Source organism: Hippopotamus amphibius, chromosome 7 (genome assembly GCF_030028045.1).
Source record: "Hippopotamus amphibius kiboko isolate mHipAmp2 chromosome 7, mHipAmp2.hap2, whole genome shotgun sequence".
Lineage (NCBI taxonomy): Eukaryota > Metazoa > Chordata > Mammalia > Artiodactyla > Hippopotamidae > Hippopotamus > Hippopotamus amphibius.
In genome coordinates this window covers 128,894,495-128,907,799 of record NC_080192.1, presented here as the reverse complement: position 1 = coordinate 128,907,799, position 13,305 = coordinate 128,894,495, and the positions used below count along the sequence as shown (strand labels likewise).

Genomic DNA, 13,305 nt, shown 5'->3' with positions numbered 1-13,305 from the left:
CTGTGAAATAAGTTTAAGACTTACTTCTGCTGGTCCTCTTGATCTTATAAATATACACAGTTTCCTAATTTAGGTCAAAGTTACCTCCATTTGTCAAACCACTAATTTTCTGATCTCATTATTCTATGTCTGAAAATATTAAAGATTTACTTTTGTCTATTCCTCTCACATTTCCTTCCACCCATTCCTCCTACAAACAGAAACCTTTTAAACACTGAGGTTTAGTTTAACTCCTCATTTTATAGGCAGTAAAACAAACAAAAAAGAGTAGAGTGGTTTCCAGATTCTGGCTACCAGAAAAAAGAAAAGAAGTTTTAGTGTCACCATTCTCTTTCTAAAATCTTATTTAAACTGAGGTCTTACACATTTGCCAGAATCAAATAAAAATACCAGCCACTAATATACTAATCCCTTCAGGAACTCACTCAGAGCTGCACTGATGAAATCAGTCTTTACATCTTTTAAATAATACTTTCACATAACTAGTTAAGGTTTAATGTTTATTATAAATGAGCACATACACTTATTATAGGAAAATCCAAACAGTAGATACAAATTTTTCCTGTCATAATCTCCCAATGATTATTTTATCCAAAGAGATAATTCAAAAAGTACTCATGAGATTCTAGAGACTTAAATTAACATAATTAGAGTTGGGGGTCTGCTTACCTATAAATAAAATTTACCATCCTTCTTTAAATAAGAGCAGTCTTGAAGTAGTACTGATCAAGCAGAACAAAGTAAAATAAAATAGTCTTTTGTGAAGGAGCAATTTCCCCACCACCCAAAAAAATTATTTCTAGAGTTTTTTCTTTAGAGAGAAACGACCAGCAGTCACAATTATGAAGATATTTTGTAAGTGAAAACACTCGACAAATAAAATGTGCTTTTATTTACTCACTTTTTTCCCCACATTTCCAACTAAAACAGACATACGAGTTTAAGACTCATCAACCCCCTAATACATAACGTTTACAAAACAAATGCGCAAGGTTTACAAAACAAATGTGCAAGACTGAATAAACAATAGGACCCAGATTTGGGGAAAGAAATAAAAAGATTACCAAATGTTAACAGAGCTCTGAGAGGTGAAATACATGATTTATCTCCTTCTTTATACTAGAATTCTATAATTTTCCAAGTTTTCCCACAGTGAACATTTATTACTTTTATATTCAGAAAACTCTCCTTTGAAAAATAAAACACAACACACAATAAGGTTCATTCAGAAGGGCTCTCCACGTTGTTAAACTATTACTAACATGATTCACCATTAAAGATAATGCCTCCGATCCTTCTCGCTTGCCAACACTAAAATGCTGCTGTTTTATGTCCTATTACTTTTGTGCTGCACTCTCAAAGATGGAACGAACTTGACTTTCTCCAAACCTTTCATTTCTATATACCTGGACGCTTTTAACTTTTTCGTAAAACATAAGTTCTCACTCATCCTCAATACTGTTTTTTTAAAACCTACCTCTACATTTCATTACAATAACTCAGCAGGAAAAAAAAAAAAAAAAAAGATGGTTTTATCCACTAATTACAACTTCGTGAAGCCACCATCACTTTAGCTACGGAAAAGTCAAGGCCGGGTAAACTACAGGTCCCACCATGCATTGCTGCCTTGTTCAGAGTAGGTCTCTACGGAAACAGAAAAAAAAAAAATTCTACAAGTCCCACCTGTTACTTCGTTTCTAAACACCTCCTGCACTTTCAGCTCCAACAGCAAACATAAAACAAGAGCCTCGTGACCTCCGGCCGGATCCGGGAGCCCAGACAAGCAGGGGGCCCGGGGTCAGGCGGTGTGTCCGCTATAGCGGGTCAATCCTACCCAGCTCCAGCGCTCGCCTCTTCTTTCCGGGGCTGGGTGCACGCACAAGCCTTCTCCTATCTGCATCCAATGGGGGCTCTTCAGCCGCACAAGGGAGAAGAACCGGTTACTGTGCAAGCACAACAGACTTCCCCATGCCGGGGCGGGGGCTACCACAGAGATGGGGTGAGAGCGTCGCGACCCCGAGAGGCAGCTTCAAAACACCAAGAGGACTCGTCGCAGACGCTGAGAGAAGCCACAGCCCCGCGGCGACCCTCTTCCGCTGGGCGCCTCCATTCCCACAGGCACCACAAGCCCGACACTAACTGCCGCCCTCGCCGCGCGGTTTTGTGCCCCTTCAGCCGGGTCGCAGGGCCACTGACCTCCCTTCCCCTGCGACCGGCGGACGGCGAAGGAACAAAATCCTCCCGGCCTCCCCGTGCGCTCCCTCCCCCTTACCGTCTTGGCGGCCTCCGCCCAGGTCCTGCCCTTCTTCCTACGGCCCTTTTCCCTCATGTCGGGTCTTGAACTGACTGGGAGGCTCCCGTGTCCGGGCTCCGGCCGCCCTCCCTGCCTGCTCTGCCCTGCGCTGTTTTTCCCGCGGTGCCGGGAAAGGTGGGAGAAAGGGGAAGTCAGGCCGGAGAAGCACCCAAGCAGAGGAAGCGGCGGGGGTGGTGCGCGGGGGGCGGTCTATGAGGCGGCCGGTCCTCTTGCTGCCGTTACCACTGCTACCGCCGCTGCCATATTGGGTCCTTACTGTACAGGCAGCCGCTACGGTCATGTGACCGCTCCCGCGCGGCCGTCACTACTGTACGCAGCCGGCCGCGCGAACGAGCGCGCGCGCGCCCCCGCCTCCCGCGCGGGGTTGCAGAGAGAGCCAGCCAGCCGGCCGGGGCGCCTGGCCACTCCCCCCCGCTTCCGCTCTCCGCCTCGCCTCGGGGGCATGCGCAAAGGGGAGGTTCGACGCTAGCTTGCGTCGGGCGTCCTGCGCTCACGCCTGAAGCGAAAACCTGCCTGCGGAAGCGGAACTTGATCCGTCCCGGAAGGTTTATTGAGCGGTTTGTGACCGCGTGCGGGGCGCCTCGGTGGCTATAGAGACTGGCAAGAACCGGCCTCTTCCCTCTAGGGGCGACCCTCCCAACTATCACTTTCAGTAAGCGTCGAAGTTGCATTTTTTATTTGTCCACGTTCATTTTTAGAAAGATTATCTTTTTGAAGATTTGCAACATTTCTCGTCCACTTGTTTACCCCATTTGACAGATGAAGCAATTTGAGATTGAGTGACGCCAAACTGGAATGTGGCAAAGCCAAAAATGAAATTACGAGCTCAGAGTCCTTTCCGTCTTCCCAGAATGCCTATCAAACTTAAGTGACCTTTATTTTAAGGCCCCCAATAACTGCATTCACGGTTTTACATGTGAATGTCTCATCAAGGACACAAATGGTGTCTTTTTTATCTTCGTGAGCTCAATCCCTGGCACAGTGCCTATACTTATCAGGCACCCAGTAAATATTTGCTGAATGATTCAGCTGTATCTGTGGTCAGAAACCATTATTTGTAGTTTCCATAACAGCCTCCTGAAAGATCCAGGATGTGGTATCTTCCACAGCATTGTCCATGCCTTCAAACTTTGCAAAGTAAATAGAATGTGTAGTAACGCCTACTGATCTCCTGAACCCACCTGCTTCCAGAAGTCTGCTTCCCATCTACTAAACGTACTGTAAAATAGGAGAGGGACTTCCATAGTGGTCCAGTGGTTAAGACTCCCTGCTTCCAATGCAAGGGGGCGAGGGATGATCCCTAGTCAGGGAGCTAAGATCTCACGTGCCCCATAGGGCGGCCAAAAATAAATAAATAAGTAAATAAATAAATAAATAAATAGGTAAGATAGGGGAGAGTTGGGCTGCGTTTTGGGAGAAAAGACAGTTGAGAACAGTACTTAACTTGGGAGTCCACGGATAGGTTTCATAAGTTAACGGACCCCCTAAAATTATGGACAATATTTTGTGTATGTTGGTTGTGCATTTCTCTGAGAAGAGGATTTATAACTTTTCCTCAATTTGAACAAGGGATCTGGGGACTTCCCTGGTGGTCCAGTGGTTAAGACTCCATGCTCCCAATGCAGGGGGCACGGGTTTGATCTCTGGAGGGAAATCAGATCACGCTTGCTGTGTGGCAGGGAGATTGAGAGGCCATATAGATACTTCTTTGTTTTTCTCCTTCAGTCATTGATTAAACAGCCCCATATCAGCAATTGATAATAGATATATTTTCACAAATTCCATAAGTAACTCATAGCACTATCCATAACTAACACTCAAGCTATGTACCATCTCACTCTAAAGCCTAGGTCTACAGTCAGTTCAAGAAGCTTTTCTCCATTCCCAGCCATTGGCTGGGACTTGCCATCTAGCCCTGTTGCCTGGGCACTTTACCTCAGCTTGTTTTCAGATCCTGCTAGGACAGATATTCCCACTGTTCTTACTTTGCTTTTCTGGAGCTCCATTCCCAGATTTTAATTTCAAGGATAGAGACTGTGGTATTGCAGTTCCTACCTTTTAATCTTCCATAGACCTGGATTATTGTTGTTGTTGTTGTTGTTATTATTATTATTATTATATTATAATACCCTAGAGAGTATTTTTGTCCCAATGTGTATTGATTTAATTTGTTATGCCTATTTGCATCTCTCATATCATTTCCACTCTAGTCCTGGATTTCTCTAAATGTTCTGTCTCTACTCCCACCCTACTCAAATCCAGCCTTCAAAGGATGCTAGATTGTTCTTCTTAAAACCCCACCTCCCCCATTATGACACCCTCCACAATTCCTAATAAAGTCAAAATTTCTTAGCCCTACTTCTTCATTTGCCTCTTCATTTGACTAATCATATTGATTCATACATACATTGTTGCCACGAGATGCAGTCCCACCCTGTCTCCCTCCAGCCCCTAGATCTACCTATAAATTCGCTAATCCTAACCTTCTCCTTATTCTAGGCTAATCCTTCATTCAGTACACTGTATACTATACTGTATAAAGGAGCCCAGGCCTTCTCACCTTCTTCAGAATGTTTCTCCATAAACTATGCCTATTTTTTTTTCATTATTTTCTAACCCTGACTCCCCTCCACCATCTTCTACAAGCCTTTTCAAGATCCTTCCAGATTAAGTAAAGAAATCTCTTTATCCTTCCAGATTAAGTAAAGAAATCTCTACCTTACCTTACCAAATTATTTTTCTTTCTTTTCTTCGCCCATAAATATCTTGAAAATGTGGCCTACACTAACAGTCTCCACCTCCACAGTGTCCACCCACTCTTCTGCCCTTTAAAGTGTAACAATACTCTACATTAAATAATAGAGGTCTGACTCTTGTGTGGTTAAGTGAATGACCTGCTTTCACAAACTTTAGCTTAGGGTACTACAGAAAATGAAGTCAAGAATTTTCAGGCTACGAATATCCAGCGCCAAGCCCAAGCCATGCTCTATCTTGGAATCTACATGAGATTTTTATTTTCAAAATAAAAATAACTACTTTTCACATTTACAAAATTTCTCATAAAAAGTCCATAGATATTCTCTATCGAAGCAGAGACTGAGACTTGACTCCTTTGCAATTAACTTATTGAAGTGCTTTCAGGAGACACCTATAAGTATTTAAAGGAAGCATGATAGGAAAATAAGCTAAGGATAAATTGGAAGATTGGGGTTGACATATACACATACTATATATAAAATAGATAACTAATAAGGACCTACTGTATAGCACAGAGAATTCTACTCAATACTCTGTAATGAGCTATATGGGAAAAGAATCTAAAAAAGAGTGGATATATGTATATGTATAACTGAACCACTTTGCTGTACACCTGAAACTAACACAACATTGTAAATCAAGTATACCCCAATAAAAAATTTTTTAAAATAAGAAGGCAAGAAAAGATGTGGTTTCAGCCTGATACCTCAGCTGAGCATGAATGGCCCCACAGAATTACCGTACCTTGAGATATGAGGTGAGGCTTCTGTATCTCCTCATCACTCTTACATTCAGGCCTTCCCTGGTGAGAAAGGGGGTCAGTTGTAAACTCCCAGGCATTTCCAGGAAAGATGACTTCTTGTTGACCAAAGGCAATTCTCTAGAGAAAAATGCAGCTATGAGCCCTCAGCTGCCAATACTCACAGCAGCTGGAAGATATGTACACCGGAAAGGGGTGTGGGCAGTGCAGCACCAGGGTTTTACAAAATAAAAAGAAGAAAATTTAAATTCCACCACAAAGAAATCAGATTATTTTTATATTTTGTTATTTACAAAATAGCATGTATAATGACAATTTTATATTTATTTTAAGCATATACTTATATATCTTTTAATAAGAATGGAATTATATTATGTATGCTGTTTAATTATATTTTTATATTTAAAATATATCACAGACTATATTTCCATTTTAATAAATATGAACCTAGAAAAAGAAGAGATATATACATCAGGACAATACCTAATATTTCCATGTGGAGGAAATGCCCTAGAGTAACCATCTGGCCTCTTGTTCTATCTCTTACTCATTCCCTAGTCTGAGAGGGATGAGGTACTTCTGTACTTGGGGGGGTGACAGCCATCGATCCACATTTCTTGATGCTGCAGCTAATCTATTGAAAGTCTATAAGCATAAAGAATTCACTCCCTTTGCTTTCGGGCATGCCCTGGACCAGTGTGAGGCACCATACTTGGTTAAGTATGTCTTCTCTGCACAACTAAACTTTCACTAAGATGAGGTATCCTAAGGTCTAGACTTGGGGAAACTGGGGACAGGAAGTGCTAGCAAGCCCATTTGGCCCTCAGACAAAGCTCTTTTATCTACAACAGTTCTGTTTGTTTGTTTGTTTATTGGCTGCATTGGATCTTCGTTGCTGCACACTGGCTTTCTCTAGTTGTGGCGAGTGGGGGCTACTCTTCATTGTGGTGCACGGGCTCCTCATTGTGGTGGCTTCTCTTGTTGTGGAGCATGGGCTTTAGGCACGCAGGCTTCAGTAGTTGTGGTGCACAGGCTCAATTGTTGTGGCTGATGGGCTTTAGAGCACACACTCAATAGTTGCTCTACAGCATGTGGTGTCTTCCTGGAGCAGGGATTGAACCCATGTCCCCTGCATTGGCAGGCAGATTCTTTTTTTTTTTTAATTTTTTTTTTTTTTTGGGGGGTACACCAGGTTCAATCATCTGTTTTTATACACATATCCCCATATTCCCTCCCTTCCTTGACTCCCCCCATTGGCAGGCAGATTCTTAACCACTGCACCACCTAGGAAGTCCCTCTACAGCAGTTTTGTCATTATGAAGGTGATATTTTTATCTCCATCTGCTTACCTCGTCTATGTATCTTTCAATTTTTTGCCAAACTTGGGCAGATTAACAACATCAAACTGCAACATACAGCATAATTTTAAAGAGCTACATGTAATTCCATTGCCTGGATCATGTACAATGATTTTAACCTACCGCCTACAGTTAATGTTTCCTGTAATTAACATTTCAGTGCTATTATAAATGATACTGAGATAAATATCCTTGCTACTACTTCATGGAAAGGGAGCTAAGAAATATTAAAGTGAAAAAGGGAAGGTATAAAATCATATGCATGATATGGTCCCATTTGATGGAAAAAAAGAGAATAAAATAGACATTATTTTTGGTTACCAAAGGACAACTGTAGACCACCACAAAATCAATCAATTGCCATGTGTGGTGAAAAATTACACGCTTGTTGAAAAACTCACTCCTGGCATGACACTGAGCCCCAGTAGAGATACAGCTCCTGACCGTGCAGCCAGACAACTGTCTATTATGAGCTTAGCTCTGTTGGTCAGCTCTACCAAATCATCATGTCAGATGGGCCCAACAGCAACTCACTGTAAGATGGAAGTGGTCCATCTGGGATTGGGCACAAGCAAGATGGAAAGCATAAGTAAGCTACACAAAACAGGGGGTCCAGGTCATTGAGTCATGTGGCACTGCTGCACTGACTCCTCTCCTTCAGCCCACACTGCGGCTGCAGTGGAAGATTTCCTTGTGACCAGCTGACAAAGGAGGAGAAAAACCAAGCTTGTTTCATGGATGGGTCAGCTTAGTATGTCCGAGCAAGATGAAAATGGACCTCAGCTGCAGGACAGTCTACTCGGGTACTTTTCTTTTTTTTTTAAATTAATTAATTTATTTATTATTTTTTTTTGGCACATGGGCTTAGTTGCTCTGCGGCATGTGGGATCTTCCTGGAGCTGGGATCAAACCCGTGACCTCTGCATTGGCAGGCGGATTCTTAACCTCTGCGCCACCTAGGAAGCCCAACTTGGGTACTTTTGAAAGATAGCAGTGAAGCAAAATCTTCCCAATGGGCAAAGCTTCGGGAAATGTACTCTGTGTAGAAAGAGAAAGCACCCAAGATCAAAATATGAACATACTCATAGTCAATGGAGAATAGCTTGCCCCATGGGAAGCAATCTAAAATGTACTGACTCGAGGAGGGAAGATGCCTTAGGGGACTGGGACGGGAAGGGGGGTGGGGGACTCCAGGAAGGGTGGGGGGGGAGTTGAGGGAGGGAGGGAATATGGGGATATGTGTATAAAAACAGATGATTGAACTTGGTGTATCCCCCCCCAAAAAAAATGTATTGAATCAAATTCTTTTTAATCACACAGGAGGAAGCACACTATAGTACCTCTTGCTAAAACATCACAGTATGCCACCAAAGGAAAAAAGAACAAATATGAGTAGACAATTCACAAAAGGAGAAATTCAATTAGATAATAAACATTTTTTTAAATTTTTTAATTTTTTACAATAAACTGCATATGTTTAGAGTGTACAATTTGGTATCCCAATCTCCCAATTCATGCCCCCCCCAACCCTCCCCGCTTTCCCCACTTGGTGTCCATATGTTTGTTCTCTATATCTGTCTTTATTTCTGCCTTGCAAACTGGTTGATTTGTACCATTTTTCTATAGTCAACATATATGTGTTAATATACAATATTTGTTTTTCTCTTTCTGACTCACTTCACTCTGTGTGACAGTCTCTAGGACCATCCATGTCTCTAAAAATGTCCATTTCATTGCTTTTTACAGCTGAGTAATATTCCATTGCATGTATGTACCACATCTTCTTTATCCATTCATCTGTTGATGGACATTTAGGTTACTTCCATGTCCTGGCTATTGTAAATAGTGCTGCAGTGAACATTGGAGTGCATGTGTCTTTTTGAATGATGGTGTTCTCTGGGTATATGCCCAGTAGTGGGATTGCTGGGTCATATGGTAGTTCTATTTTTAGTTTTGCAAGGAACCTCCATACTGTTCTCCATAGTGGCTATATCAATTTACATTTCCACCAGCAGTGCAAGAGCGTTCCCTTTTCTCCACACCCTCTCCAGCATTTACTTTTTGTAGATTTTCTGATGATGCCCATTCTAACCGGTGTGAGGTGATACCTCATTGTCGTTTTGATTTGCATTTCTCTAATAATGAGTGATGTTGAGCAGCTTTTCATGTGCCTCTTGGCCATCCGTATGCCTTCTTTGGAGAAATGCCTATTTGGGTCTTCTGCCCATTTTTTGATTGAGTTGTTTGTTTTTTTGATATTGAGCTGGATGAACTGTTTATATATTTTGGAGATTAATCCTTTGTCTGTTGATTCGTTTGCAAATATTGTTTCCCATTCTGAGGGTTGTCTTTTCGTCTTGCTTACAGTTTCCCTTGCTGTGCAGAAGCTTTGAAGTTTCATTAGGTCCCACTTATTTATTTTTGTTTTTATTTCCATTACTCTAGGGGGTGGATTCAAAAAAGATCTTGCTGTTATTTATGTCGAACAGTGTTCTTCCTATGTTTTCCTCTAGGAGTTTTATAGTGTCTGGCCTTACCTTTAGGTCTTTTATCCATTTTGAGTTTAGTTTTGTGTATGCTGATAGGAAGTGTTCTAATTTCTAATTCTTTTACGTGTAGCTGTGCAGTTTTCCCAGCACCACTTATTGAAGAGACAATAATAAACATTTAAAAGCAATGTTTAGTTCATGAGTATCAGTGAAATCCAAATTAAAACATGATTTTAATTTAAAACTTAATAGAGTTCATTTAAGAATCCTGATTAAACACACTTGTACAAAAATTAACAAATGTTACTAGGTGCTGGGAGTAGGGGAGAATGTGGATTTACTGTTGAATGGGTACAGAATTTCAGTTTGGGATGATGAAAAAGTTCTGGAGATGGATAGTGGCGATGGTTGCACAATATCAATGTTCTTAATGTCACTGAATTGTACTCTTAAAAATGACTAAAATGGTAAGTTTTGTTTCATTTTACCACAATTAAAAATTTACTTTAGGAATTCCCTGGTGGCACAGTGGTTAAGAATCCACCTGCCAATGCAGGAGACGCAGGTTCGAGCCCTGGTCCGGGAAGATCCCACAAGCTGTGGAGCAGCTAAGCCCACATGCCACAACTACTTTAGAGCCTGCGCTCTAAAGTCCGAGAGCCACAACTATTGAGCCCACGTGCCACAACTACTGAAGCCGGTGTGCCTAGAGCCCGGGTTCCGCAACAAGTAAAGCTACCGCACTGAGAAGCCTGCATGCTGCAACGAAGAGTAGCCCCCGCTTACCGCAGCTAGAGAAAGCCCTCTCCCAGTAACAAAGACCCAATGTAGCCAATAAACAAATAAGGTAAAAAAAAATTACTTAAAAAAATGGAAATTCCCTGGCAATCTACTGGTTAGGACTCCGTGCTTTTGCTTCCAAAGGCCCAGGACCAATCCCTGGTTGGGAACTAAGATCCCTCAAGCCGTGCAGCATGGCAAAAAATAAAAAAATAAAAAATAACAGGTGTTCTATATACCAGTAATAACTGATTAGAAAGTTTAAAAAGCTCCATTCCCAATAACTAGACAAGAGTATATATGTATATGTATACAGTTGACCCTTGAATGTTGCGGGGATTAGGGGCACCAACCTCCGCAAGAAGTGCTATCTCTGCCTCAAAAGCAAAAAATAGGTAAGTATGACTCTCCCAAGGGCAGGAAGCTGAAACGGTTTGGACAGAATCAGGACTCAAACCCTAGTTCTTTTGATTTCACTTATTATGATCTATAATGGAACACAAACTTTTCCCTGCACTTAAAGATCTATAAAATGAAAATACAAGTATTATATTTATTGAAAAAAATCCACACATAAGTGGACCCACATATACATATTTTATACACTCATACCTAAAATTGGGACTAATGTCAAGAAAAAAATATCTTGACCGTTCATAACCTATATAAAGTAAACAACTCATTTCCAAGAGAAATAAAGTAAGACTCTTAATAAATAAATATACAAACCGTGATCTTAGATAAGAAGACTATTCTAAATGCTTTTAATCCCAATTAATATCTTAGGGAGATTTATTTGGGTATATTTTGACAAAATTATGTTAAAGTTCATCTCAAATAGTAAGTTAAAATTAACCAATACAATCTTTTTTAAAGCAGGAAGATTTGCCTCACAGATTTTAAAACATACTTTTAAGGTCTAATAATCATGTTTAAAATAAAAAGAATAAATAATCAAAACTAGAGAAACCAGTTCCAAAACTGACAGAGATTAGTGAACAAAATACCACAGAAAATTTAGAAACAAGCCTTAGTATAAACAGAACTTAGTATGTAATAAAAGTGACATCATCAGTGAGGAAATGAAGTTTAATGCAATAAATGATGCTTGCATAATCTTTTAGAAAAAAATAGAGCATATTTTTCTTCTATTTGGTTTTTCAGGGAGGGTAAACCAGGGTTGGGTGTCTGTGGCCCCTATCTTTGCCTCCTTACTATGTTTAAATATATATTAAAAGAAAAAAAGAAAGTAAAAAGGGAGTTCCCTGGTGGCCTAGTGGTTAGGATTCCATGCTTTCACTGCCATGGCCCAGGTTCAATCCCTGGTCAGGGAACTAAGATCCCACAAGCCATGTGGTGCAGCCAAAAAAAAAGAGAGATATATATTATGTAAATATAAATATAAATATAAATATAAATATAAATCCTTGTTGTTGATCAGTCTAGGGTCTAAATGGGCAATATCTTCTAAAGCACCTTTGCTGGAACATGGCAACCATAATGATGAACAGGTGCCACATGCCAGGCCCATCAGGGATAGAGATGATATTTTCAACAACTTTAACAAGGCAGGCATTGGCAAAAATCTCCCCAGAGCAGTTTTGATGAGAATCAACTCTTTCTCATGAAGTTCTTTTCGGAAATCTTATCATTGTTAAGAAAGATGGCACTAGTTTTTATACATCTGTAGGAACTCATCATTGGCCAGGAAATCAGAGTCTTTGACTTCCACTATGTGGCAGGATACATAAGGGAAAAGTCATTCTGATTTCACCTCCTTGCTCACAGAATTGTCCATTAAAGCTAGAAGTCAAGACTGGCAATTCTCAAGCCCAGTTCCTCAGGTTTTCATAGTTGTAGCTGTTGATCCCTGCTGTCCTGTCCTCTCTACTTGCATGACCTGGATTCTTTTTTTTTTTTTTAAGCTCTTTATTGGAATATAATTGCTTTACACTGCTGTGCCGGTATTTTTCTGTACACCAAAGTGAATCAGCTGTATTTATACATGTATCCCCACATGTCCTCCCTCCCGTGACTCCCTCCCACCCTCCCTATCGCAGCCCTCTAAGTCATCACCCATCATTGAGTTGATCTCCCTATGTTATGCGGCAACTTCCCACTAGCTATTTTACATTTGGTAGTGTATATATATGTCAATGCTACTCTCTCACTTCATCCCAGCTTCCCCTTCGTGCACCACCCCCCAGCCCACGCTGTGTCCTCAAGTCCATTCTCTACATCTCCATCTTTATTCTTACCCTGTCACTGTGTTCATCAGAACCAGTTTTTTTAGATGACCTGGATTCTTGTTTGTCTTTTCAAGGTACACAATAATGCTATTTGTTATACATTGGACAGAATCCTGGACATTGAACCCCAGTTCACATGACCTTTAACTACCTCATCAGGGAACATCCCTGTTGTAGAGCCAAGTCTGTCGAATGCCAGGCTCACTTTCTATCCAGTTTTCCCAATACCACTTATTTAAGAGCCTGTCCTTTCCCCAGTGTATATTCTTAGCTCCTTGGTCATAAATTAATTGACCATATATGTGTGGGCTTATTTCTGGGCTCTCTGTTCTGTTCCATTGATCTATGTGTCTGTTATTATGCTGATACCAAGCTGTTTTGATTGTTATCACTTTGAAATCTAGTTTGAAAGCCTTCAGCTTTGTTCTTTTCAAAGTTGTGTTGGCCGTTCTGGGTCTTTTGTGGTTCCATTCAAATTTTGAGATTTTTTTTTCTATTTCTGTGAAAAATGCCATTGAAATTTTGATAGGGACTGCGTAGACTTTGTAGATCACTTTAGGTAATATGGACATTTTAACAACATTAATCCTTCCAATCT

At 40.9% G+C, this 13,305-nt stretch overlaps 1 protein-coding gene across 4 annotated transcripts in view; it reads right to left on the bottom strand.

Annotated features, from left to right (window-relative positions):
• The window catches only part of ASXL2 (ASXL transcriptional regulator 2), a 147,173-nt gene extending 144,617 nt beyond the window's left edge, over nt 1-2,556 (bottom strand). For 3 of the 4 annotated variants that reach the window (XM_057741182.1, XM_057741183.1, XM_057741186.1), the window contains exon 1: nt 2,273-2,556. In XM_057741182.1, coding sequence (XP_057597165.1) covers nt 2,273-2,329 — 57 coding nt within the window. In that variant the 5' untranslated portion in view covers nt 2,330-2,556. The other variant, XM_057741187.1, reaches the window with a different exon arrangement.
• Nucleotides 2,557-13,305: the final 10,749 nt, after the last annotated feature.